The 17,667-nt window shown below is 36.1% G+C and overlaps 1 protein-coding gene across 1 annotated transcript in view; it reads right to left on the reverse strand.

Annotated features, from left to right (window-relative positions):
• SNX29 (sorting nexin 29) overlaps nucleotides 1–17,667 on the reverse strand; it is a 98,243-nt gene that overhangs the window by 63,913 nt on the left and 16,663 nt on the right. The window contains exons 10-14 of the mRNA XM_066560742.1: nucleotides 16,850–16,931; nucleotides 16,261–16,343; nucleotides 9,178–9,241; nucleotides 8,044–8,172; nucleotides 940–1,022 (exon numbers count right to left, since the gene is read on the reverse strand). Of these exons, the coding sequence (XP_066416839.1) occupies nucleotides 940–1,022; nucleotides 8,044–8,172; nucleotides 9,178–9,241; nucleotides 16,261–16,343; nucleotides 16,850–16,931 (441 nt within the window). The remainder of the gene's footprint in view (nucleotides 1–939; nucleotides 1,023–8,043; nucleotides 8,173–9,177; nucleotides 9,242–16,260; nucleotides 16,344–16,849; nucleotides 16,932–17,667) is intronic.

A 17,667-nucleotide genomic window follows, 5' to 3' on the forward strand; every position in this document is an offset into this window, starting at 1 on the left:
CATCCTACTCAGTTTCTATTCTTATCACTCACTAATCTGAATAATTTTAACATGGTGGAATATAGCTAGCCTAGGAATATTTTTTTTTCTTTTCCTATAATTATACTCATCATGGAAACTGTCACTAGCTAATGAAGGATAATTTCTTCTATTATAGGAAGCCTCAGCCATGGTTTTCGTGAATAATTCTTAATATGAATCACTACACTCCAGCAAAGTCGGAAGTAAAAACATGTGTTCTCACTAACAAATCTCCTTTTAGGGATGAATGAAGCTCTGAAACTCCAGATAAGTACAGTGGCTAACCCTGAAGAACAGTAGTATTCTCATTCATACAGCCACTTATATGACCAAAATATTCACAATTTAAAAAAAATTAGATGGTGCCAATTTCTGAAAACCCATCTCAGCTCTCTGAACACCTTCTGCAGCCAGTGGAAATCCAGGTTCCACCAGAAGATTCAGAATCAAGACATCAATTCAGCCCCTCATGGATGCTTCTATCACAGACCACAGAAAACCAACAGGTGAAACTGCTGATAACTTCACTCATTCTCTTTCAGATATAAAATCTGCTCATTAGCACTCAGTACATTGTCTATTTCAAGCAGTCTGCAAATACTCATTTCCAAAACAACAGTATAATCTAGAGATACTACATTTATTTTTATATTCCAATATCACATTAATTCACAGATTTTTATTTAAGCTAAATCAGCTTTTTCTGGAAAATTTCTTATTGAAAAAAGTAAGACCACCTCATCTACCAGAAAATGCTCTGTAAAAATGAGTACAAAAATCTACATCTGTATTTTTCTCAAAAGGAAAACATATCAAATATGTTATTTTCACTATTGGAAGGTATCACTCCCTGAATGACAGCACACAGAAAAACAAATCCTGTGCATGGATTCCTCCCCCCCTTCATTTTATTCTTACCTTCCACTGTTTGACCTTCTCTTCTGAGCATCTGGACAGCTCCTACATACTTCTTAAGCTGCACTTTTAGCACCTCATTTTCTCTATTGATAAAGAAAAACAGTAAATAAATATTGTTTTCCCAAAATAGATGAAAAGTCCTTTTCAATGGAAACAAACAGAGTCTCTGTTATAATAACCTTTACCTAAATTGTGTCAACATGATGCAAGGAAAAAATTAAATAATACATCAACAGCAGAGTAGCAGGAAAATTAGTTTTCCAGGACCTCATAAACACATCAGTGAAACAGATTATCTCATAATCAAAACTTTTCCATTAATTGTTTAATTTAGATTTTCTGTACTATGCTATACAGATGGCAAACAAACTACACAGTCTATCTAAATCAACAATCAACTAAAACATAAGGATGGGATGCTACACAAGGAAATGCAGAATGGCCAATGTAAAATGAAATCATTATTTTACTAATTTGCATCTAATTGCAAGCAAATAAAAATTCAGCTGTAGAAGCAGGCTTTATCATTGTAAGAAAATGGCAGCACTTCAGCAAAAAATATTCAAGGCAAAAGTTTCCACAAACCATTCCTAAATGAAAAGCATAAAACAAGAAATTGAGGTAATCCCTTCAGCTGTCAGACTTCAGTGCCTGTGCCTGTCTCTTTTCTCTTATTCAAAGCAGGTACTACCATGGCTCCACTTAACAACATTAAGCACCTTAGTTCATATTTGGGGGGAAATAAGAAGGGCTCCAACTGATTGATTTTAAACAAAGCTGACAAATCACATGTCTGAAAATTCAATTATCTGTCTAAGCCCATTCAGTTAAGTGAGTATAACAGAGAAGTTTATACCAAAGATGCATAACTAAAATGTGTTGCCAGACTGTGAATTCAAACAACTTTTACTTTTCTTTAAGAGAATACTGAGGTAGAAGTATGTACATGCCACAAATGCAGCACAACACACAAGAACCCCACCAGTGTTAGAGAGAGGAGGGAATTTGGGCTGGCAAGGCCAAATTGTGCTCCAGGCACAACAAAACCTGGACATGGAACACAGCACAGACAGCTGCAAATAGATGATACACCAAAAAAAAAAAAGGCATTTTATTCATGGAAATTTATTTAAGAATTAGAAATATTCAAGAAAATATGCATGTTTGATGGTACTTATCATACCTGATATACACACACATAAAATACACATATTTTATATATATACACACACAAACTGCTGCTGTGAGCAATGCTACACTGCTTCTATAAGGAGCCTTGACTGGCACACTATTCCCATTCCTATGGATTTCAAGTCAGCTTGCTGAACTTTGTAACCTCAATTTTATTCAGCATTTTAGTAGGAGACTGCTAAATAATTGAGAAGCTATTGATTGCTTGGCAATCGAATTTCAAGAGTCCTTGATGATTTTATGCATTTGATGATATTTTTCATTTCTGAGACTACAAAGAACAAATCATTTTTTTTCCACCAGAGATAGACACTGATATTCAGGGTAAGGGTAAAAAGCATAAAAACACAGTTTAATCCTATATACTGTATTAAAACAAACTTAAATAACTGATTCACAAAAAAAATTCTATGACAACTAAACAAAATGTTTCTCACCAGAACTGTAAGAAAGTCTGCATGAAAATAACTGTGTACAGTTACAATATATTAAGGATTCTCATGAAATAACTCTATATCACCTCATTTCTACATATGAGAATAGACTCAGTGCCTTCTGTCAGTACTGTGACAGCATTTAAAAAAATCAATTTTCTACTACTTTGTCTTAAAATTGACTTCAAGTTGATACAGTACAGATGAAGTTGAAAAAGACTTTAATTCATTTAAGGTTTTTGATACAAGACTGAAATTCAAAGCAGGATACTATGGCCCAGTCACAATTTTCTAATATGCTTCTATCTTGTTATTACTTATTCTTTGCCATCTCTTACTCATTATTATGATTTAGCTGATTCCAAAGAGGGCCCATCCTGATGTATATGAATTTATATCGTTCTTTTAAGCAGAGCATTTTTAAAAAACATTTGGTAAGCACTCATTAAAAAGTCTTTAACGACTTCATGAGGTATTTTATCAGATATATTCCTAACAAGCATTTCACAGGAAGACAAATTCCTGTCCAGGAGTTACAGGTCAGATCTGCAGACTGAAGGAAATTAAATATTTCTATATGCAGGCCCTGCTTGTGCTTCTGCAATGTATCCAAACTACAACACCCAACCTGAAGCAGAACTGTTTGCCTGTTGTGAGCCCAGAGGTCAACACAATATTTTCAGCATCTTTAAAATGCTCCAAATAGTTCTACATTTAGTGCTGAAGAATGAGCAACAAGACTGTAAGTACAAGTTGAAAGGGATAGAGAAAAATTTTTTTTAAAAAAATAAGGCTGAAATAGCCAACAAAACAAAGGCAGAACTGCACCAGTAAAAGCACATCCTTCTCCAAAACCTCAATTGTACCACACTTCCCTGCCTGATACCTTCTTCCATTTAATAAGCTGAAAGACAGATGGCAATATGGGCTGATATAGGGGAAAATGAAAGTGATAGAGGATGACATTGTAGTATTCCTACCAATTACTCTTTTTGCTCAAATAGCAAAGGTCTAGTGAGTGTTGTTGTTTAGGCTTCATAGCACATATATAGGAATGATCAATTATATAATGAATGTAAGTTGTCAAATATCTTCAATTCCCTGCCTAATTTTTAATCAAAAATAATTCCTCTCTATTTTATTATTTTTAAAATAGCATTTAAGGAAACCCTGTCTGAAAGAAAATCAAAACTTCAGCCAGAAATGGTAAATTTTTTTAGCAGCAAAAAACAAGCTTGTGTTTAGGAGGCACAGACTTGTCTGTTTTGCAACCAGTGAATGAACATAGAGCATACAGTTTTTGTTGCAGACAAAGAGGCCTTACAGGATTTATTTTCTTATACCTTAATAGAAAAAAAGAAAGAAACAAACCCAAACAAAACACCACACATCTGCTTCTTGAAAACTATATAACAATTCTCTAGGGCTTCTGTAAAATGAGCATGGTAAGAAAAGAATTTGAAAAAGAGTAATTTCTCATGTATCTCAAGTATAGTGGCCTGAATGTAAATAATTTTTGGCACAAATATCAGACTCTAGCAAGTGCTTTCTGTGAAGCTTACTCCAGAAAGGTGTCTCATTTCTAAATTCAGCATTGAGAAAAATAAAACAAAATTAAAATAAAAATAAATAAATTATAAAATAAAACAAATAATAATAAAAAAAACCAAAATAAAATAAAACCAAACAAACTACAAGAATCCAACAGATGTCTATGTTTTGATAAAAAAGTTAAGGTTTTTAGGAAATACAATAAAGGTACCAAATATACAAACAATAAAAAAACCTGCAGGAATTAAGAATGAATTTAAATAAACAATGTCCTGCAACATTATGTAGAATCTGAAGGACTTCCAGAGATGCCTTCTAACCTGAATGATTCTACTATGACGAGATGCAAGATCACAGTTGTCATCAAATACAATTAAACAAGGAAAATGAGATCTGTTACTCATGGAAATAGAAGTTGAACTGTATACAAAATAATGAGATTATATGATAAAACCAATCTCCAGAAAAAACTTTATGAGGAATAACGTGCTAAACTTCACTGCTTGTCCCGGACTGGGGCTGCAGCAGGAGCAGGGCCATCACTGAGAGCTTCCCCCTGGCTGGGGGCTCCTCAGAGATGGAGGCTGGGTGGTTTTCACCTTTAGTTCTTCTCCTTCCTCCTCCTCATGCTACAGCTGCTTCTCCTCCTCCTGCCCTCACTGATGCCCTGCTGCCAAATATTCTTCCTCCTGCTCCCTCTGGGAAGCTCCTTTGTCCCTCACTATGGGCTGACTTCCAGTGGGTTTTTTCATGTCTAGGAGCCACTGATGACTTGTGACATGTCACCAACTAACTAAGCAGGAAGAAAAAGTCATTTAATATAGGAATATTCTAATTAGATTTCACAAGCAGGAACAAGAGATATTTTTCCTCTCTCTAACAAGCTGCTAAAGGGAAGTGATGGAACCATTTCAAGATGTGCCACACATCAGTTCACCCATCACTGAAGGGCTATGGCTGTGAAAGAAGTGCTGCAAAACAGAATAGCAGAAAATGCCAAATCCAAAAGCAATGTAGTTTAAGTAACACAGACAGTAGATAGAGGAGACATATTAGGTTAAAGAATCTACAGTAAAAAGGAGGTATGTAGAAGTGTAAGATAAAGTAGAAACAAATGCTCATCCCCCATTTCCCCACGCAGTGCATTTTCATCTTCTCTATCTGCTTTTCTTGCTACAAAGCCTGTCCTTTTTAATATGCTTTCCTCCAAAATTGATGAATATAGTCTAAGAATATGCAATCTGAGATTATCCAATTTCAGAGTCAACTTCGAAAAATTTCTTTGCCTTGCAAAGGGATGTAATGGTATTCCACACAGAAAAGAAGAATCTCAATTTAAAAACTTCAGTACTGCCAAGAAGCCACTGGCACAGTATGTCCATGCAATTTGAGAAAGGTTCATTGACAAGAACAAAAAAAACCAAGAACAAACAAACAAACAAAAAAGGGGGGAAAAACCCCAAAAACCAAAAAACATTATACTAGAGAGACTACTGAGTGTATTCTATCAAAAGAGTAGCAAATAGATTGAACCTGAGCCTGTTCCTTTTGGAACAATGTAGCAACTGTTATGAAAGAGTTATTCAAGTATTTCACATGGAACAATGAGATTACCACTGCTTGAAACTAAGCTCACCTAAGACTTCTTCCATTTCTCAAAAAGAAAATGGGAAACTTGGGAAAATGTCTCTGAGTAAACTAGCATTTTGGCTGGGAGGCCAGAGACTCTTGGGAGGGTCCAGGAGAAAGAACAGCTGAATCACTGCAGATTTCCAGAAACCATCATTTCAGCACTGACTGATATGTCACTGAAATTTGTGTTCTCAAAGCCTTCAGGAAGCTATTTATGTCAAATTCTTCAAAAGAGCTTTGGGGACACACATAAATATCAGCTCTCATAATCTGAAAAATAGTCATTCATCAAATCACAACAGTCAGATTGTTACTGAATGATTTCCCTTGTCTTAAAATATTCAGAACATCACAACTGAGGAAAATTTTCTACTCTGGTCATGTGATCAATTGTTTTCAAGGGAAACAGTGAGATTTCACTACTTCAAAATATCTGAAACTTAGTTTCCTATTACTCATCTAACTTATTATGCAGCACTCAAAAAGCAATTCCAAACTTTTTGTTACTTCAAATTCTTTAGATTATTCAGCTTGCTCAACTTCTTGGTTTAAAGCACTATTTATTTTAAAAATTTACTACTCTTATTATTGCAGCAGCATCACCTACAGCATACAAAGTGAACCAACAAGAATTTAGAAGAAAAACCTATATTCCAAAGAAACTACACACAAAGTCTCTTGTGTTTAGATGTTAGAAAATGAGTTGCAATGAATCATTAAAGAAATGCCTCCAAATCCGAAGTAACTGGTGACACATGAATTTATCATGCTTCAGCAGCTCCCAACACTGTTTTTATCACATGATAAGGCAAACTGACTTTAAGAAGAGCAATCAACACAACACATCCATATAGCAATAAGAGGAATTACACAGATTTATTTAAAAATACCTCATTAGTCTAAGTGAGCATCTCTTCAGGTCTGGTTATAAAAGCTCCTTATCTATTCTTTAAAGAGGTATGTGCATGACAAATATCTGATTCACCCATATGTCACTGCAAATTCTAAAACTGTGGGGGAAGTGAGTCAAAGAAATATGAATATACAACTCCTATAACCTGAAACATGAATATTAAATGATGATGTATTTGCATTGTCTCTACTGCCTTACAGCACATGAATGTCAAACCCACTTATTCATATCTCTCCCTCCCTCAAAGCAAGTAGTTTGGTTTGATGTGTCATCAAAAGCAAAATTAGTAGTGTCTTAAATACCTTTATTTTTAAGAAAGCTTTATATTTATGATTTTCAAATAGGCAATTAAAATCGTAAAGGAATCTCAGCTGTGGTACTTTGTGATTGACACTAAACACACTCTGCTCGTGCATCAGAAAACAAACACCTCTCTCTGGGTAAGGCAAATTATTTAACTCTTGGATTGTTTGTTGTTTACTATACACATGAATCACCTCCAAGATCTTACACATCATAGTTACTCTAGAGCTTATTTTGAATTGTAAGAAGCAAATCATACTATTACAGCAATATGTACCTTCAAAAGTCTTTCTGAAGCTGAATCCCATTTAGACAAGGAGAGGGCTAAAACTGTTTCTATTTCACTGTAGCACAAAGTCAAGCTGGAGGCAACTCAATACTGGGGCCAATGCTGTTTGACACCTTAACATTACCTGGATGCTGGGCCAGAGCACACCCTCAGCAAGGTCACAGACAACACAAAACTGAGGAGCAGAGACACTGTGTGGCTGTGCTGCCACCCAGGGGGACAGGGACAGGCTGGAGAACTGGACTCAGAAAATGTCTGTGAAGTTCAACAAGAGTAAATGCAAAGTCCTGCATTTGGGGAGAAATAGCTCAGGACAGCCAGGCAATGCTGGAGGGCTGGAAAACAGCTCTGTGGAGGAGGATCTGGGAACCCTGGGGAACAGGAGCTGAGCGTGAACCTGCAACACCCACTCCATAGTAAAGCAAGCCAAGAGCAGCCTGGGCCCCACGAGGAACAGCACTGCCAACAAGTCACTGCCAACAGTGCTGCCCAAAGGGAGTCAGGAGTCTCCATCTGTGCAGACATTCAAAGCCTGACTGGAAATGGTCCTGAGAAACCTGCTCCAGATGACCTTCCTGGAGCTGTGGGAAAAACACCTGCACCACTTCAGAACTTGGTAGTCTCTTGGTGATAATGTCTAGCAGCAGCTATTGCTTACCATAGGACTTGTAGTCCTAACTCGCTTCTGTTCTTCTGCAAAATGGCTACTTGAAAATTATTTCCCTTCTATACAGACTGTTATTGCCTTGTTCCCTGCAGTCATTTTCCAAGTCATTTTCAGCAGTTCTTACCGTGCCAAGGCCTGGACTTTGGTGGCATGTCGCTCCTCCTGCTCTGCCACCTTCCTCCTGCAGTTCTCCACCTCCTGCCTCAGAGCTGCAGAATGCTCCATCTCTGCATCCAGCAGGGTCCTCAGGGATCTGCAAGAGGGCAGCAGCCTCTCTTTAGGACACTGCACACACTACCTGCTAATTCAAGTATACCCCAAGAATCACAGAGGAGTGATACCACTGATGTCATCCAAAAATTTCATTAGTCAATTTAATAAATTCACCTGATTTGATTATACAGAGATATGAAAAGTTACAAGAAAAAAGTAGTTGCAAATGTTTACTATTAATTTGTATTACTATCCTGTCAACAAGCCCAAAGCACAACTTACTGTGGGATCTACTGTATCAGTATGCAGAAAGAATTTGGTTTTTTAAAAAGCTGGTAAGCTGTTTTCAGTACTTCAGCACAAGTCCATACATCTTGGGAATAATCTATAAGCAATATATTTATAGCAAGACAGGCAGGGCTCTTGTCTCTGCCAAGTGCACTGCCACAGACCTCTGTGTAAAAACCCTTGATGAGATAGCAAAGGTCAGCATGATGCATAATGGTAAAACCCAAAGCATCCTGGTCCTTCTGCCAAAAAAAGCCCACAAAGCTGAATGAGCCAATAACTTGCAATTATGGGAGTGGGAAGAATAGGAGGAAGGAAAATAGGATCTGTTGGTAAGCTCAGCATTAAAAAACCCAAAATACCCTTACTAAAGCATTGAATGCATTTGTATTTTCATTCATCTAACTATGTGTTTCAATAAACTAAGTAAATACAAAGTATGTTTGATGGCATTTTATATAAGCAACTGATCATTTCTACGTTTACATCATCATTGTGCCCCAAGTGAACACAAAGACAGTCAGAAATGAAAGTCACTTTCAGCATTACATTGTCAGCCATCCTACATTACTTCTTCACCAGAAGGGAAAAAACAGAAATTAAGTTAACCTTTCACAGAAAAAATAATATATACATCAAAAAGGTTACAGAAATATTATGCATAGCTTTACAAAAAGGACAGCTTGTATTAGAGAACAGTTTGTTGTTTTTTTTTTTTTTTAATTACAGTCCCTCTTGACTAAAAAGAACAAACTACCTATTCTGTTCTTCCAGCTCATCCTTTCTATTCATCATGGCCACGATAGCTTGACGAAGTTCATCTGAGAAGAAGGAACAAAAAGGATTAATGTCTGTGTCCATTTTTGCTCATTTCAGATCTGGAAGTCATGTACACAGGCAGCACACTTAAGATGATGCCAAGACCATTTGCTATTCAGGAAAGCACAGAAAAATGCTCTTAATCTCATCACTAATTTGAGCAATCTTTCAAAGGCAGAGTTATTTAACACCACATCAGAAGTATTGATCAAATCAAATTAGTCTGCATCTGGCTTTAATACAAATGTTTACAAGTGTGCCTGTGGTTGCAGCTGTTTTGTTTTCACAGATGTAGGGCAGAAAGCACCTTTCCACCACATGCCTATTAATGACATACACTGTTACTTGCTCAGCTTCTCCAAATTGCTGCTTCTCCTGGCTGTAAATCCTGACACAGGAAATAACTGCTACAGGGAGATGGGAGCAGAGATAATGTCATTGCTTCCTCATGGCATTGTTTCTCAAGTTTAGGGCTAATGATGAGATTTCTGAATCTCATCATTTCCTATAAAATCCTTTCTATTTTTTTACAAATACCATAAAAATACTTCCTGTCATTAAATCAAAAATAAATTTTTTTCAAAAAACAACCAACAGAATTTTAGAATTTTTAAAGATTTCCTTTGGGTTAAGCTTAACATGATACCAGAACAGCCAAATACCATACTGAAAAGTGTCAGCTCCAACAATTTCATTAACAATTTCACATACGTTAACCAATAATTTTATAAGTGCTACAAGGACACAATTATATTAGACCATCCCTCCCAAAATTTAAGTGAAATCTTTATATAATAAATCAGCCAATTCTGTTCTGCAAGTATTCAATGCAGATGCCAGTAAATTTCAGTGTGCTTTTACTGAAAACATACTAACAGAACAGGTGTTACTTGATTTCTTCAAGCAAGCAAAGCCACTGGATAACTTTTTTCCCCTTTACATTCAGTACACAGTATCTTTCACCTGTATCTTTCTTAATATTTTCAATAGTTACAGAAGCTTTTGCCTATTAAAAAAAAAATTAACGTTTTCCTATGGGCCAGATGGAGTCTGACAAACTCTAGTAGTGGATAAAATGCAAAAGATTTTGTTATATCAACCAAACGTTGACAGTCAGTGCTGCAGACATCATGATCCCAGTGTGGCCTTGGTAATCTGCAGATAAATCCCACCCTTGCAGGACTGCAGGGTTCAGCACAGTTCTTGTATTATTTGAAATCAGCCAACCCAAATTTCTTCATGCTAGATTTTTTTCCAAAACATTCCTGAGTTTGTGGCCAGGGAGAAAGCAGATGATCAGTTTTCTGCCCATTCCATAATACCCATATGACACTTTAAGAGGCAAATGACATTAGCAAGACACATTTCAGTAGGTCATTAGAGGGAGTTTGCACTTCATTAATTCAGCATAAAAAGGATAATTATCTTTCTACAGTAACTTAGCATATTTTATGCAACCCTAAAAAAAAAAAAAATCTTGTAGAAAAACTGAAAGTGAAACAGTGACATTTCTGGGTATTAAATACTAGCACAAGGGACCACAATTCACCAGCCTATCTGTGAAATAAACAATTGCTCTATGGATGAGGAAAATGCAATAATCTAATGTTAGAGCATCATACAAATAAACAACACAAGCAAAAGGATCCACAGTAAGTTTTCTGTACAGTATCACTCCATAACAAAATTCCAATCTTGAACCATAATGTTGAATTCAGAATCCTCAAGGACACATCAAGCCGATGGCATTTTAAATATTTTAAGTGTGCCATTAAAATATGATAGTGCATGATCAACAAGTAGTTGCTGTTATGTCTCTAACTCTGAATAAATTAAAGCTGTTGCTGCTCAGACACGGCTCTGCACTTGCACAGGGTTGCCCACTCTGCAGCAATTGCCTCTGTGTGTACTCAGTCTTTTAATGTGTGCTGATTTATTAACATTTATACAGCTAAACTATTATAAATTGGCTTCATTATTTCAATTTACCAGCCTATTCAAACTGTAACCTTAACTTGCATAATAACTTAATCTTCTTTTCCTTATTCCATCCAGAATCTTCTGCATGAGTTGAGACCTGAAATTCCATCTTTTCTCACTCCCCTCTCCCACACACACACACAAGCAGAGCACAAAAGCAAGATCCTGCTAAAGACCATAGTTTGCACAGAAGAGGAAGAAAAAAAAAGCCTCTTGAAATAGAAGACTTGAAATTGCTTATTTATTTCCATTTGCCTCTATTTTTCTGAAAGTCATGGAATTGACAATACTACAGAGAAACAACAAAGCAGAAATTCCAAATTTCATTATCACATACAGGACAAAAATCGATGCTTAATTTAGGACCACAAATGCAAACACATTTCATAGTCAGTATTTATCTCAATTACAGGTACCAGTGGAGGTGTGCAATGAAAGCATCAACACAAACCACCAGTCTGGGATAAGAGACCAGAATTCCAATAGGCTGGTCCAGCCCAGCAAGATTGCTCCATGGCTATAGCTCTGCTGTTTCTTCTTGAATTGATGAATATTAAGGAGCCATATTTTCTATAAATTACTCAAAACAAACACAAAAACTATACAGTTTATAATCAACACTCCTTTACCCTCTCTATGCAAAGTAAGCACAAAAAAATAAAACATCATTATTGTAATTAAATGAGCAAAAATTTACCAAGAAAAAAAAAGCAGAAATCTTAATGTCATGATCTTTTGAAGCAAGGAACAGAGTAGAACTAAAAGGAAACCATCCTATTTAATTCAGGTATAATATTTAAAACTTTCAAAAATTCTAATTTCTTACTTTCACTTACGCTTCCTGAAAAATTTCAGCAGCATGTCAGAGCAGTCAGCTGAATGCAAAGGAAATCCAGGATCATACACTGCAGCAGGTTCCCTTCAAACCTGCCAGAACATCCCCAGTTCATGAGCTTTTGTCTGTCTGCTACACTTGCCTCCAAGATGAGTGTATGATCATAACCTAATTTTTCCAGCAGTCTTATGTCTCATACATTGTGTGGGTTAGAAAAGGGAATAAATTTAAAAAAATGTCAGGGTTGTAGCAGCAACCATAAATTTGGCATTTTCTGACTTCTGAACTGTGCAACCTCAATCTTTCTTGCCCCCCTTCTTTTTTTTTCTTTTTTTAATAAAACAGTGGGAGGATGGCCAAGTATTCCTACTTCAGAAAAGTGTTTGATATTAGACTTTATGTCCCACTTCTGAGCTGTTTTGTGCTTGATGACATTTATGCTCTGTAAAGTAACATTAACAAAAGGCAATACACTATTCAATAATTATTAAGGATCAGCATTCAACACCAATATATCTAAAAGTGAAGTGATAACCTGAGTTCCATAAATTCAGAGATAAGACGATAACTAGTGAAGTTTTTCCTAAGAGGTAATTTTGCAATGACTTCTTAAAAAAAGAATTCCCATGTACAAACAAATAATTCCAAACCATTCTTTATCAGCAAAAAAAGAAAACATAATATGAAAAAAAATCAAGGAATGTACTAATTAAATTGTTCATATTAAACCTCACTTTTTTGAACACTAGCAATATTATTTTATGGCTGAAATTCATCTGTGGTGCCTAATTACTCACGAAGTGAGTATTTGCTCTAAAACATTTGTTAATTCCATTCCATACTTCATGCAAAATCTAGCTTCTAGAAAGCTTTCATGGGGTCACAGAGCATGAAATATATAATGCTTTGAGAAACACCTGCCAGTTTCCAGCAACCTCCAGAAAATTCATTAGTTTCACAACTCTTGTGCTATTTAGCCAAAGATTGAAGCAGTATGATTTGCAATCACCTGTTGTGAAGAATGAGCTGTAAGTGAAATCATCCCTCAGAGTACACAAGGTCATGCAGCCTCCTCTGCAATCCTGCAGATAGAGCATCAGGGTGGGCTGGGAACAGTTTACAGGAATTTTTATTTTTTTTTTATTTTCATGAGTGAAAATTTACACAGATATTTTCAGAGACAAATAAGACTTCCAGCAGACTAGTTACATCTTAAATCAGAAGTGTGACCTTTAAAGACTTAAAGAGCTTGATGCTCCCTAAGCTGCCTACATGAACACTGTGTTTTAAGGCTTAATTTAGTGCTCAGAAACCTTGTAAATATTATCCTGTCATGTCACTATTCACAGGGCAAATTTTAGTAGGAAACAAATTGTGTTGCCCTTCTCCTGCATAGAAGAGTCCTGGTGCAAACCAAGTCTGTAAAGCAAACTGCAGCTTTCTTCTCCCTGATGAAATACAAACACCCCCCCTTCACAGCTGTGCTTCCAAAGAAAACACAGGAATTTAGTACCTGCCCCTGACCTGGGGCAGCTGGGCTACAGAACGGGTCAGCAGCTATTCAGAGGACACAGGAAGTACAAAAACATACACCTTATTCACTTACACAACCAGGATAAAAATATAACATGGAGGTTTGATTACTCAGTAAAGCTCTTCAGTGATCACGAAAAGCTCGGGGATTTCTCAAGAATATATGAAAAAGAATGGAATGATGTACAATGTTACAACCTTTCCTAACCTTTGTGGTAAAGCTCAATTTTAAAAACTGAAGAAAATTATAGTGAAAAGACTGAATTACCAATTATTTCCTAAAACTAGCACATAATAAAAGAACCTCATAAAGAAGAGCACAAGTAGTGTCCTTCTAAAATGAAAGTTTTGCAACTTATTCTTTTTTCTATTGCAAAAACAAAATGGAGAGACTTGTGCTGGTAGAAGAGATTGTTCTGGTGAAAAACAATGCTGAAAATACAATCTTCCAATAGCAACTCCTGAAACAGTGTTGTTTGTGATTCAAGTACAATAAGATAAAGATAACTTTTTTAAAAACTGAAATTACACTGTAGAGTAGATGCATAAATAGAAAATTTCTGACCAGCTTAACTCTTTATAAACTTGGTTATGACAAAGCAATCTGCACAGCAGGGCCAGTTCTCAAATTATGCCTGACATAAGCAGTAAAGCTCTGTGGATTTCTCTTGAGTGGTATTAGTATTTTTTGAGATGTATCTGTGGCTAAGTTAACCTATACCTTACAAATGCATGGGGCATAATTCAGGAAAATAATTTGAAATGAAAGAAATTTGAAATCACAGCTTCTCCTAACTAACTAGCCTGCATATCAAAAGAAGTAAGAAAAGTTTAGTACTATCCTAATAGGTTGGAAAAAAAGCAAAAAAAAAGAATATAATTTTTTAAAAATCCATTTCAGGCTTTGTCTTCAAAAGTAAGAAACACAAAAATCCAGTCACTGGAGACCTTGCAGCCTTTCTCACTGCACTACTGCATTCCATTTTTCTTGCCTGATGTGTTAGAATCAGTTGCTATGCAACCAAGCTATAAGCCTCAGCATTTAATAATTCTTCTTCTAATTGCAACAGAGAGAAAGAGCTTCAGTTTCTGACTTTGTCATAGCACTGAATTCCTCCTGTAGAGAATCTACGACCAATAACAGCAAACTTGAAAAAAGCATTTTTATTCAACATACCCAGGATCATCTCTTATAAAGGTAATCACTAATTCTATAAATGTATAGTCAGCTGAATTTTAATTATAATTATGATTATTTACTAGGTGTTCCACTGGCTTTATAGATGGGTTTGACATGCTTCCCACCCTTCCTTTCACCAAAGCCTTCTCTGAACTGGGAAACTAATGATAGTGTGCAGACTTCTGTTGATCCTGTGTTTTCATTTCATTTACAAACTGCTAAGTATTGAGAATTGAAAACCTCCAGATTTTCTTTCTATTTTATAGCTCTTACCTACAATGGGAAATAACTGAGCAACTGAAGGAGACCAACTGCGGCCCCTGCTGGTACCTGACTCCCCTACAAACAGCAGAATAACAGAGTGCAGGGGCACCAGAAAATGGCCCTGTGCAATTCTGGGAAATAAATAAGAACAAAAGGATGTGTAGGGATAACATGAACAGACAACACCCAGTGACCAAAGTATCACTGCAGCAAATAACAGTAAGTCCATTCCACACTTCAATTATGGCTCCTAGAAGTCCCAAGCTAGTTTGCCACTTTGTGACATACTTTGTAAGAAAGAATTTTTCAGTTTTGTAAAGCTCAGTGAGCAGACCAGTGTCAGAGCCTGAAACACTGCCCAGTGAAAATGTTTGTTTTATCTCCTTTAGCACAGGTTGATACAGCATTTGAATATAACTTTAGAAAATGATATTAGAATATCTGAAGATTTCATTCATTCTGATGATTGCATGAATCAATTGCAGAAAAGAATCTTGGCTGCATTGCTTCTAACTTCCCAAATGTCATAATTTAAAACTTGTACATATTGAAATTTCTAAGAAGCAACAAACACACACCCAAGTTCAGTTACAGAACATTCTGTACACTGAGGAACACAAACACATACTGGGTTACAAGCTTAGACATTCAGTTTAAGAACTAAGTCTTCGTTCTACAAGTGTATGCAAAGAAAAAAGATCAAATATGTGCTTCTATTAATCTACCTCTGCAGCAAAGACTACTTCATCCTGTCTAGCTTTGCTCTTAATACCACTGAAACATGACTGTCCTCCCCCTTAATCTTAACTCAAGTTTTTGTGAAAGTCCACGTGTATGTTTGGAGCAGATTTTCACACCAAAACCACAGAAAGAATGGGATTTGTTTGTTCCTGACTAGCCTTTAATGAAAACAGGCCAAATAAGCAAGATTACATCAGAACTAAGCCTCAATGTGTTCAGAACTTGTAGAAATTTAAAGATGTTAATCAAATCATTATTTTTCATTTAACTACTGAAGCCACATTTAATCTAAGGATATATCAACTGCAATGAAGCATAACCTGCCAATACAAACATCATTTTAGAGCAGTTATTATAACATGACCAGAACATCAGAAATTAAGTGCTCCAAGACTCTCTAGGCAGATTTTATTGAAACAAAAATAGAAAGAGTTACAGAACTTTCAAAGTTATTTCTATCAATCTAGATACATCAAGGAAGTACTTACTAATTGTCATGGATTCTGGCACAGTGGCTGAAGGCAACATACTGCTTAAAGTATTCACTTGAGCTGGAGGACTGACTTCCACTCTAGTCATAAAAGCACAGTAAAATCAATACATGAAAAATATGAAAAAATATTTGAAAAATCCTGAATTCAAAACTTAAGAAAAAATATTCCAGAAACTAGAATTGTTATCCTATTCACCCATATTTAATCAAAATATGTTGAACAATTCTTTAATGTATCTCCTAGGAGTCTGATTTAAGCAAGCACACAAAACCTCCAAATTAAAAGTCCATGGAGAATGTAGTAAAAAAATAACATAAAAACCAACATAAAACCTATTTCCAAAACCAGGAAGCCAAGTCTCTTAGAGCAAATGAGTGACTTCCTCAAGATAATTAGGAAAGTTCAGTGTAAGAAACTATGTAAAAAAGGCAATTGTAGGTTTTTTGCATTTTTCTTTCCAAACATATGCACAAGTATCCTGATGAGCAGTTGGTTTTGCAGTACTAAGTGCATTAGTTAATAATAAGTTGGCAGCTACAGAGTGAAGGTTTTTTCTTTCAGGACGAGCATATTTGGCACATACCTGTAAGGAAGATCAGATCTCCTTGGAACCAGTTCTACTGGATGGACAACATGTTCATGCCCCTCTCCATTCTCCAAGTTATCTAAAGCAGAATGCACAAGCATTAGTTTCCTTTGGATTACACTACTCAAAAAATAAAATAAAAACATAAATCCAGAAGTTAGATAGTTACTTTTCTAAACAGAAACACTCAACTTAGTGTTTCTTACTGTAGCTTTTAAACACTTTTAATTCTGTCTCCAAAGCTGGCTTCTGCAAATTGACCCTGAATGCCGGCAGGATTGTCAAGGCTCTTAGGAAAAAAAAATCATAAAGTATTGCACAATTCCTAAATTATACTTGATATGTAGAGAGTTGCACAGCCATGAGGAGACTTCTTCCTGAAATTACTTGTGCCAGCCCCCAGAGTTGAAGCACCTCATGACACCTCATGCTCACTACAAATCCGGTTGTGACTTGCAGAAGAATTTGTGGTTAATCCCCAGCACGTGAAACCTTGCAAAGACATCAGTGCTTTCTGTATTCCCAAGAGAGCACCATGGCTTTTCTCTGGCTCCTTACATCCCTGTACCAACCATCAGGAAGCAGACAGATGAGATATTGTTTAAAAAGCATGAATAATGTGCATCTGTCCACAGATCCACAGCTGTCGGCACCAAAACATCCACATCACTGAGCCTGTCATGGAGGAAGCTCAGGTGGAAACAAACAAAAATCATATTTTATTGGTGTGTTCTGTATCTCGCTATGTAAGGGCAATGAAGATACTACAAGACAATCCTAAATAGAACAGATTCTATTCTAATAGAATAGAAGCA

This window comes from Molothrus aeneus, chromosome 16 (assembly GCF_037042795.1).
Source record: "Molothrus aeneus isolate 106 chromosome 16, BPBGC_Maene_1.0, whole genome shotgun sequence".
Taxonomy (NCBI): domain Eukaryota; kingdom Metazoa; phylum Chordata; class Aves; order Passeriformes; family Icteridae; genus Molothrus; species Molothrus aeneus.